The 11,383-nt window shown below is 36.2% G+C and overlaps 1 protein-coding gene across 1 annotated transcript; it reads right to left on the bottom strand.

Moving 5' to 3' along the window:
- Window positions 1–3,257: 3,257 nt before the first annotated feature.
- Window positions 3,258–7,107, bottom strand: LOC131599835 (farnesyl pyrophosphate synthase 1). Its single transcript, XM_058872090.1, has 12 exons — window positions 6,798–7,107; window positions 5,842–5,866; window positions 5,506–5,621; window positions 5,298–5,384; window positions 5,089–5,205; window positions 4,916–5,004; window positions 4,488–4,539; window positions 4,173–4,268; window positions 4,024–4,068; window positions 3,852–3,941; window positions 3,690–3,761; window positions 3,258–3,587 (listed from the first exon to the last, which is right to left on the bottom strand). The coding sequence occupies exons 1-12, from the start codon at window positions 6,906–6,908 to the stop codon at window positions 3,459–3,461; spliced, it is 1,029 nt and encodes a 342-aa protein (XP_058728073.1). The 5' UTR covers window positions 6,909–7,107; the 3' UTR covers window positions 3,258–3,458.
- Window positions 7,108–11,383: the final 4,276 nt, after the last annotated feature.

The following is an 11,383-nucleotide window of genomic DNA, read 5'->3' as shown; positions in this document are numbered from 1 at the left end:
TTATGTGTATCGATGAATTTTGGTGTATTTTAGAATAAGTGGAATTATTTTAATTAGTAAAATAAAATAATATCAGTGTTAGAGATATTAAAGGTAAGAGTGGTCATTTGTGAAGAGTAAGTGAGGCCAATATGGGAAGACCATATTAGGGGTCCTAGGGGTAAAAAGAGAAAAGAGGAAAGAGGAAATCATTATGTACGATCAAAGTTTTGTGAAGAGGCAAAGGGAGAGAGCTAGGGCACGAAGAACATGGAGGAATACGTAGAGAGAGCGCGAAGAGAAATAGAATCCAACCGTGAATCATGGTAAGGGGTGACTATTCTTTATTAACTAGTATTATAGTTTTGATGGTGGTAGAATAGATTAAGAGTTTGAACCTCTATTTAGGATGTTGGGGTTTATGAGATTCTGACACTGACATGCCCAATTTGATGAATATGATGCAATTGGTTTGCTATAATTTATGGATGATAGTTATATTACATTGTTGTTGTGTTAGAATCATGAAAACTGATGAAAATTGGTCACTATAATGTGTGGGTTCGTATTTGGTGTTGATAGTGAAAGTAGGAATGAAGAAAAGTCATAAAATTGGAGTTTTTCTGCTACAGCAGCGTCAGGAACCGGTTCCCAGGTGGGAGGAACCGGGTTCCCATAGTAAAAACCCGAAACGAGATGATTTTGTTCATCAGGAACCGGTTCCCACATGGGGAGAAACCGGGTTCCACAGATTTTCTTAAATTCCACTTAACTTTAAAAGCTCCTAACTTTCAAACCGTAAGTCCGTTTTAGACGCCGTTTTGGACGTTGTTCCTTAAATTAAATAATCTACCATATGAAATAAATAAAACAACAATAACTTGATTTTATTTTGAAAAGTATCATTTTCTCCAAATGTGGTTTATTATTATTTTGCATAATTGATGAGGTGCAATGGTTTGTTGTTTGCATAATTGAATATATGCAATGAGGTGTGTTGTTATAATGTGATTGATTCTGCTTGTTATGCAAATGAATGTTGTTCATGGTAAATGTTGTTATCATGTGTTTTGATGAATGATGATGTAAACAGATGTTATTCATGGTAAATGTTGTTATCATGTGTTTTGATGAATGATGTTGCATGCTTGGTGATTTGCATGCATATGCATCTTGGTGACACTGGTTCCTATTATGTGGAATCGGGTGTGTATTGTTTTGATGAATGATGTTGCATGCTTGGTGGTTTGCATGCATATGCATCTTGGTGACACTGGTTCCCATTATGTGGAATCGGGTGTGTATTGTCAATAGCCAAGCCCGGGATATGGGAGGTGAGACTGAATTCTGTTCTGGTGACGCGGACGAATCGATGAGACTGTATCCAATTGAGGGATCAGTGTAGGTGACATGGTTCACTTGTCGTTGGTACCACATGCATAGCATAGGAGTCTGGATAGTCTTTGTATAAATTGTGACATGTCAGGATGAAATCCGGTGTTATGATTGTGTTGTGTTATTGGTGCATACTCTTGACTTGTGCTTGTGATTGATATGAATTGATAAATCTGAATATGCTAAGTAGGGTGGATAATTGCTTATGAATTCTATATCTGACGATTTATAATGCTATTTAATTTATGATGTAGTCTCACCCTTACTCTTATTTTTCAGATTGAAGCTAAGTGGCTTAGATGTTTGGTGAGGATGACTTTTAAGGAAGTTATCGTTTAGTCTAATAATTAGGTGTTGGTGTCATGCTCTGAATACTTGTAACACTAGGAACGCGTGTTTTTAGAGTTATCATACTCTTTTATTTCTTTATTGTTTGGTTTGGATAATTCTCTTTTGTTGAAATAAAAAGGCTTAGATTCCTTATGGATGATGTTTCATGGAGTATCCAAATATTATTGATTTTTCGCTGTGATAAAACATGAGTTTGAATTAATTATATGTTGTTTTCTCAGTAGAGCATGATTACACCTGGAATGTATAATTGTTTTAAATTGTGACGCCCTTGAATTCATGTTTAACTCTGATTTTGCGCTATGTTTTTCGGGGTATTTAGAAGGGTGTTACATTAAGTATGCAGAATATTACAGTCGTTGGTAGTTTGATGTATGATATGGTTTGTATAATATTCGATATTGCTCATGTCGTGGGAAGGTGAGTCGTTATCTCTTAAATTCAGAAAAAGATCATTGAGAGGTCGTGAAGTGGGTGATGAGATATTTGTGTGGCTTATCGAATTTGAAGCTAACATTGGGATGCAAGAAGCCTATGTTGGTTGGATATACGGATTTGGACCTATCCAGAAGCTTAGATGATCGAAAATTCACTTCGGGGTATATGGTGACTTTTGTCGGAGGAGTCGTGACTTGACAATCAAAGTTTCAAAAATGTGTTGCACTCTTTACTATCGAGCCGAGTTTATAACCGTCGTGGAAGCATCAAAAGAGTTGTTATGGTTGAGGAAATTTGCAATGGAACTTGGTGTAAAACAAGAAAAGTATGTCTTGTTTTGTGATAATCAAAGTGTTATTCACTTATCGAAGAGTTCCTCCTTTTACTCAAGTTTGAAACATATTATTCACTTATCGAAGAGTTCCTCCTTTTACTCAAGTTTGAAACATATTAATGTTCGTTATCATTGGATTCATGATGCATTAGATTCCAAGTTGATGGAGCTTGAGAAGATTCACACCGATGACATTGGTTCAGATATGTTGTCGAAGGTGTTGTCTATGAGAAAGTTTGAATTTTATCGTATGAAAATCGAATTGGTGTTGCCCTCCAACTAATCAATCGAGGGATTTTGTTGGGCTATCACTCCTATTAAGTGGCATATGGGTCCCGTGGTTTTTTACTCCTAATTAACAGAGGTTCTTTCATGTTAAAATTGTATTGTAATGTTTGGTGTATTTTGTTGATTGTCCTTCCATTTGATATTTGTTTCATGTTAAAATTGTATTGTAATGTTTGGTGTATTTTGTTGATTGTCCTTGCATTTGATATTTGAAAAAGATTATGTTGTTGAATTATTTCGTTCCCATCAGGTACCAGGTGTGGGAGTAGTAGAGAGATTGCTCTAATATAACATCAAGTTAAGTCAAATGGGAAAGGAAAAACAATTATAAATAGTGTTTTGAAATTGTTAGAAGTTTAGTTTTTTATTAGAAAAAGAGAGAATTAAATAAGAACCGATTTTCTGTTTCTTTCACTAGCACAAAATCATAGCCTTTGTCTGAATATAAAATAAAATAAACAAAAGTCAAAAATTTCAGAAGGAAAAAGCTTATTGATAATAAAAACCAGTATCACAAGGCAGTTTACAACATAAAGTACAACAAGATTAATCACTCCCTAAACAGACAGTAAGAAATTTGATTTTTTTAAAACTACAGCTCCACACAGAAATTTTCACTCTAGCTAGCTTCTATTGCATCTTCAACAATCTTGACCTTTGCCTTATAGTGACTCTATTTCAATCTCTTGTAAATTTTAGCCAAAAATGACTTCAACACGGCTTGAACTGCTTTGCTGGAATGAGCTTCAATGGAGGTTACAAGCTTCTCATAGCTCGTACTCTCATACTCCTTGAATACACCCTATACATTTGAAGTTTGAATAAATCATCAACATCATGATGGATTGAAACGTTTTGACTTATTTCGTATGACACTATAATAAAATATAAACGAAGTTCAAACCTCGAGATTAAGCTCGTTATAAAGGATCTTCACTTTAGCGACATTTGCTGGATCAGGCTTCCCATAGTTCTCCTGTTCACCATAATAAGTTGTTCCAGTTTAATCATAGCATAAAAACAAAGGAAAAAAGCAGAAGGAAATTACAGAAAGATGGTCACTTACATGTAAAATTTTCTTTTGTTTTTCATTGGAAAGTTCCAATGCTTTTACAACTAACCAAGAGCACTTAAAGTCTTCAATATCTGTGCCTATCTGGTTTCATATACATAACTAAAATGAGATCAAAAAGAAAATGATGCTTTAGTAACTATGGCATGACCCGGTATATGCTTACCTTTCCAATTGTTTCAGGATCACCAAAGCAATCCAAATAATCATCCTGAACGAGAAAGAAAAAGAGAAGAGAGAAAAGTAAATTTTTTAGAAGAGATTTCAAGCTGATAGCGACAAACACATACATACACTTATGATAACAAATCGTACCTGAACTTGAAAATATGTGCCCATCTCAACAAGAATGTTCTTTACATCAACATGGTTATCCAAATTCTCGCCCGCCATGAGCAATGCACATGCAACCTGTGAAAATAGGAGATACATAAACGAAGATAAATAACATAATAACAGATTATACATTTCACTGTGATAGGATTAATGAAAATGAAAAGAAAAAAGAAATAAAAAAAGAAGAAGTTCTTATATGTAAAGACTCGGAAAACAATAAGCGGAAAGATGAAAGGAAGAGATGTGAGTTCAAACAGAAGAACACATTAAATGTATTGCATCGTGTAGACTTACAGGAAGGTAAAATGAATAATAGGCAGTCTTGTATTGAACAATACGTCGGTGCCTGCACAAGATGGCCGAAGCTATTATTGTGTTTCAACACAGAAAGAGACAGTCGGTAAGAACAGAAATGAAGTATATAAAATTGCATTAAAGCTTAGCACGTTAATAAGCAAAAGGTTTGAACTTCACATCATATCAAAGTATGCTCAGTCAAAAATAACTTGACATTGTTCTTTCTATAAATCTCAAGCACACCATTAACAAAATTGCTGTGAGATAATAACATAAGAAAAACAGCTATCTCTCTTTTGTAACTACAGGATATCATATAAAACTGTTATCTGGTAGACAAGTTTTTCTTATTGCATGGTTCTAATACTAGCATTCACATAAGAGGTTCATCAACATAATTTCTTTGCAATTGTTTCTGTACTCACAGTGATAATGTGTATTTGGACAGATCTTTTTCTCCTTCCAGTGTGGTGATCAAATCTATCATCTGTCCTGCAGCAGTTTGAAACTCGACCTAATAGAAAATCAACACGGTAAATTTTTAGCGTATAAGCAAAATGAAATCCACAGAATTCAAACACTGAGATTTGTGCTATACCTCGTTGAACAAATCAAGAAGATCGACATAATAAGGCTTTCCCTTGAAGTGTTTCCTAAGTATACGCGGAATATGGTTTCTTAGTAGAACTCCGTCATTTGCTGCAATCATTCCGACCTTCACCATAGAGTAGTTAGAGGTTATAATCTTATCACAAAAACAGCAACAAAAAGATAACATGATAGTACAATCAAACTTTTTCTTCAAACCTTGGGTACTCTAAACCAACATGGCTGACCGCGACGTGTATGGGAGTTATCCATAATGTCGTCAAGAACAAGAAAATATGCCTGGAGCTGCAAAGTTCATCAACAGAGAATTGTAAGACTCCTCAATGCCACCACAGTAAACTTGTGAAATGGTTGTAATCATTTCAAACATACAAACCAGAAAAACATACGGTTTTAATTGCCATACCCATTCAATACACCAACCAAGAGCACTAGCAAGGAAAATTTCGTCATCATTTAATGCATGTCCTTCTTTTAACAATCTGTAGCTGTCAATAACTGACAGTCCTCGGTTCAGCTTCCCTGCAATGTAAAGTTATAATACATCTTTATGTCAATAAGCTGTATATTTTTCAAAAACACATCCCGAATACCCCCCTCCCCGTCCTTCTTTTCCTAAGGAGGATGGCTACAGCAAGCATATGTTTAGATTGATAGTGATTTTGTAAAATTCATTGTCAATCTAAATATGCGCTAAGTTACTTATTACAAACACAATAAAAGAACAAAACTCAAATCCTACCTCCAGGCACAGTGTAGTCCAGCATCTGCAAAAAATTATAGTACAAAACATAATCAGAGAGACGGCAAAAACACATTTTTCATGTTTCAATGAAATAGCAGCCGCATATCGATAAGATAAATCAGAGTATTATGGTTAAATTTACATGAAAACATAAAAGGGGCATCCAAAGTACAGAACCATGCCCAACTTTCCACAAGAAACAAAATCACATTCTTTGAACATGTTGCAAGTACAAAGGCAAGGAAATAACTCATACATTCATTGATCACTGCAAAGCATTTCATAGATATATTTCACAGATTTATCCCATAATTGGATAATTACCATAAACTTAAAAAACATATTTGCATAGTAAAGATGAAATTTCACAAACACAAAATCTACAAAAGAAACCATTAAGTTTCTCAATCTTCAATCAATACAATGTCACATAATCTAATACCTACTATTAATTTCAGAAAAACTAGTCATTATGGCGAAGTTTTAACCGACGACTAATCTCTGCTTATGAAACTAGCTCACCCCAAATCACATTTATATCATCCACAATTTACCCAAACTCAGTCCAATTCCACTCTGACAAACATATCCTATGAAGCGCAGACACCAAAAACACGATCCTTATCCTGACACTGACACTGAGACTTCGACACCAATAATAATTTAAAAAAAATAAATAAATAAAACCAATAATAATTTGAAAAAAAATAAATTAATTCAACATAATCACAAGAGTCTAGTAATTGATCCACTAAATTAATCAAATCAATTTATCACTTTCACCTCAAAATTAAATGATAAAAAATTTGAACACCGAAAACACATCCACTACAAAAACAAGCTAAAAATTCAGTAATTTTTTTTTCTGTATTCCAAATTTGATAATTGAATTAGATGCATTGATAAGGTGATAAAAGAAATGAAGAAGAAAAAAGATGAAAGGAATAAGATACCCTGTCAACCCATTGACGAGAATCGTCAGACCACTCGAAAGCAGCGTCATTGAGAAGCTCAGATTTGAGAACAGAGTAGACATTCAAGAATGTGGACTTGAGATCTGCCATTGAAGAAAAGATGAGTCTGAAACAGAGAGAGTGAATGAATGAATGAGGTTAGAGAGAAAAGAATGGTTCCTAAAATTGCGATAAGAGTTATATATAGAGGAATGGAAGGGAAGGGAAATAGGGAGAAAGAAAAAAGAGAAAGAGAAAGTGAGAGAACGACAAGTGAGGAGCTACTACTCGGCCGGTGAGTGTGCCTGGCGTGAGGTGAAGAAGCCAAAAAAATAAATTATTATTTTACATTAAATTTTTTTTATCATTTTTTTTAATACTTTTTAAAAGAATTTTCTATTTAGTAAAGAAATTTATTGTATAATAGCTGTAATATTAATTCATGGTGCAAACTGCAAATTAAGAAGTTTTCCAATGGTTCTAGACTTCTGGTTATAATTCTAATGATAAAAAATAAGAAACTGTGGGTTTAAAAAAACCTCTGTCTTTTACCATATATAACTAGAGATTAATTGATTCAATTGACAATTTCTTATTGTTTAAGAAAACTTTATAAATGAAAGAAAAAATAATAATATTTTTTTGTGTATTAGTATATTTACTTTTTTGATAAATATAAAGTGTAATATATTAAATTAGAAATAATAATTGTATTTTTTTTCTCAAACAGTCTAGTATTGAAATCTTTAATTAAATTTATGTCTCTGCACAACCATTAACTAATGCATAATTATTAACTAATTGATTTAATAGGACCAAATAATAATAGTATTATTAATTAAAAATACTACTAATATTTATTTTAAATAAAACTATTTTTATTTTTATTAAAAGATCACTCAATTTAAGAGAGTGGGAGCAATATTAGGGTGGTGAAACTTAAGAGATTATTAATTAATGAACATTAAGGAGAAATTGAAAGATCAATTATATTCTCAAATTGGGGGTGATGCCCACAAGCTGAACTTAACAACCATACCCGCTTTCATTGGGTCATAAATTTGCAACAACTTAAGTCCCATTTTTTAAATATGAGTTAAAGAATGAAATGGTTAGTATAAAAAGCATTCATGAGGGTAAAGTTAGCTTTAAAGTTAATTCTGAAAAAAAAATGAATTTTAAGCTTTTATTTTAGTACTTTATAAGAGTTTTATATTTCTGTCTCTCAAAAAAAAAAAAAAAAGAGTCTTATATTTCTCTCTTTTTTTCAAATTTTTTGGTGAGTTTAATAGTAAAAAATTACTTAAATTAAGGTAAAAGGCAAAATATGCTTTAACACGGTTGTTGAGTTAAACAAAAACAAAAATACTACTCCTACAAAACGTACAATTGTTGCCATCAAGAAACTTCATAAAATGTACAAATACAAATTATAATTTAACAATGTTAAAAGAATTATATTAATTTATTTTTAAAAAGGAAAAATAGAAAGCCTTCGTTTTTAAACTTATTTTTTTATTTTATATGGTCAAATATTGTGAACCAATTTATTTTTTTATTTAAATAAATTTCTAATTCTATGTACTGCAATTTAAGCATGTTCAGCATGCTCTCAACTTTCAAGTGCATTAAAAAAATAGTTTGGTGTACTTGTTTTGTTTGTACTAGTACAAGTAATAATAGTAGATGGTATAAGTGACACGTGTCAGCTACCAATTGGTAACTTGGTTATACGAGATTCGCAATGTGGTGGCTTCGTTGTTCTTGCAACCCACGAGGATGGTGCAGGGTGTTTTTTATTTTAGAGTTTGATAAAGTGTTTCGCGTTTCTCAATACTTGGGTGTTATTATCCATTGAACGGTTCTGATTGAGTCATGTTAGTAGAATGACTAAATAGTATGGTCAAGATGGATCGTGTGGTTATGGTTTGCTTGACACGGTTGAATCAGAGGGACTGTTCTCAGATGAATCTTGATCTTTCGTTTATTGGTCTAAAAGAAGCTGAATGCCATTTTTGTATCTTATGTTATTTTAAAATATGTGTGGTTCACGTGGAATGTTTATTTTAGAAAATTTCTTTACCCACCTCCCTATGGGGGGTCACCCCAGCGAAATTCCCAAACTACTCCTGCTTCGGAAATGAACTTCCGAAGCGCTTTTTTTTTAAAAAAATTTCCTTAATTCGGAAGTTCATCTCCGAAAACACCTCATGGGGGGTGCGTTCGGAGATGAACATCCGAAAACACCTCATGGGGGGTGAATTCGGAAGTTCATTTCCGAATTATGCAGAAACTGTGTTTTTTTTTTATGTTTTTTCTTAAACGCAACCGCATTTTAATTAAACGTTACCGGCAAATAAAATAAACAATAGATAGACTGAAAACACTAATATGATAAATAAACAAAAAAAAATACTAATATGAAAATATTATATACAAACCGAAATAAATAAAAATAGTGTGCTAAATATACAATCCAAAATCAAAAAATGAATAAACCCCACCACTACTGGGTGTGCCTAACCCGCTCACCTTGGGCCCTCCTCTGCCGCCTGTACCCCGCCGCACGGCCCGCATCAGTGACGATGATCTCCATCACGGCGACTGCCTCTGGTCCACCCTGATGAATGACACCTCGATCCAACGCGTCCCGCCCAAGCATCTCTATCCGCTGGCAGATCGGAAGGAGATCAATGGCGTGGTCATCCTCCGCCTGTCGGTTCTCCAGGATCTCCTCGTGTGCTGGCCTAGGAGCGCCGGGAACGTCGGGTCTCAAGAGAGGATGGGACACCCGGTAGAACCATGTGACGTACCCCTCCACACTGTGTCAGTCCTGGGTGACCCGCATGCGACGGTACTCCTCCGGTACCACATGATGCTGCCACTCCTCCCATATGGCAGTGAGCTGCACTCTGGTCACTGTGTCAGGAGCAGCCTCGAAGGGTGACCTGGGTATGATCTGCACGAACCCAAACTGCCGCATGCACCGCTCCGGGAGATACCGGACCATGATGCCGGTCCCGCATGCCAACCAGCCTGAATATAGAGCAACCCCGTCGAAGGGGACAACCTGAGCATAGTCGGCGAACGGCCTCCAGGTGACGTCGCCGTGCATCGTGCGGTCCAGGTACAGGCGGTATGGTCCCACCGCATCGTTCCCCCTCTGGAGGGCGTATCTGGAGGCCCTGAGCATGGCGTCAACGTACGCAGGATCGATGTGGAAGCTGTGGATACGGGAGAAGTAGGAGATGATCCAGCTCTGAAACACAAATACGATAATGTATTAAGAATAAATACGAAACATAAATAAATAAATAAATACGAGAATGTGTTAAAATCAAACGTACCGTAAGCAGAGTGCAGGATCCGACCAGCTGCCTCGTCCTCTAGTTGGAGGCCTCATTCAGCTTCTGGTAGAGATAGGCCAGAGTAGCTGCCCCCCAGTTCCACTGGTGAACGGTATCCAGGTCCATGAAATAGCGGAGGTAGGCCACGTCGACGTACCTGGCACTCTTGTCCACAAAGCATGCAGCGCCTACCACATGCATGTACCCGGTCATGCAGAGCCCGCAAAGTCCTGAACCTCGCACATGGTCGTTAAACCACTGAGCTGCTGGTTTAAACAGACCGAAAATCTTCCTGGAGTGGTTCACCATTTTCAATGGCTCTCTCTCCTGTTACAAAAAAAAACAAATAAGCGAGAAATAAACGGTAAAATTATAAAAAATGGTGACAAATAAACGGCTAAGTTAAAAAAAATACCTCTCCCTCCCAGATCCGCCGAGCGACGTGATCCTGGTAGTGAATCAGCAGGGAAGTGTCAAAAGGCCCTCCCGGAAAGCTATCCACCTCCTGCTCCTCCTGCTCCTCCTCCTCCCCGACTGGAGGGTCAACATCCGGTATGACCTCCTCCTCCTCCTCATCCTCATCCTCCTCCTCTCGCTGGCAGGAAGAAGATACCCGAGCCAGCCTACTCCTAGAGCCTGAAGCAGATGAACTCTCCACCAAGTCCTGTGGAACGCGGACACGGCGTCCCCGTCCCTGCCCCCGTCCCTGGGTCGACGCCAGATGCGCCGCCGCCCGCTCGCGTCTAGCCGACGCAGTCTGGGACTCTCTCCCCTGTCTGATGCGTGCTGGCTGGTCTGACATGATCCTGTAAACAATCGAAATCGATTAATATGCGAGACAAATGAAAAAACAAAAAAAAATGAACTTCTGGTACAGTTCGGAAGTTCATTTCCGAAAACTGGGATGGAGGTGTTTTCGGAAATGAACTTCCGAAACACCCCCACGCAGAGCTTCTCTGCAACCTCCAATGGCATACCCAAAAACCTAAACCAAATCCATTTTTTTGCCTACTAAACATCCTAATATCAGTACTAAGCTATCTTAATGTCATTTTTTCAGATTCTAAACACCCTAATATAGTTTAATCAAATAGATCTAAAACTTGAAAAAACAATGATAAACTTACCAATTAGTGTTTAATGATGAGTTTGGTTGAGTTTGGAAGAAGAGTTTGGCTACTTCACACTTGCTTCTGCAGAAATTTCGCCTATGGAAGTGTTTGATGATGATTAGGGTAA

This window comes from Vicia villosa, linkage group LG4 (genome assembly GCF_029867415.1).
Source record: "Vicia villosa cultivar HV-30 ecotype Madison, WI linkage group LG4, Vvil1.0, whole genome shotgun sequence".
Taxonomy (NCBI): domain Eukaryota; kingdom Viridiplantae; phylum Streptophyta; class Magnoliopsida; order Fabales; family Fabaceae; genus Vicia; species Vicia villosa.
Note: the sequence above shows the minus strand (reverse complement) of the source record. Positions and strands in the feature narration are given on the sequence as shown.

Bases quoted from the DNA above. Each gene is read 5' to 3' on its own strand.
- LOC131599835 (XM_058872090.1), bottom strand. From the start codon at position 6,908: ATGGCAGATCTCAAGTCCACATTCTTGAATGTCTACTCTGTTCTCAAA. The intron at 4,540-4,915 runs GTGAGTACAGAA...CATCTTGTGCAG, and splicing joins TCCAAATACACATTATCACT to GCACCGACGTATTGTTCAAT. The intron at 4,269-4,487 runs GTAAGTCTACAC...CTATTTTCACAG, and splicing joins ATTATTCATTTTACCTTCCT to GTTGCATGTGCATTGCTCAT.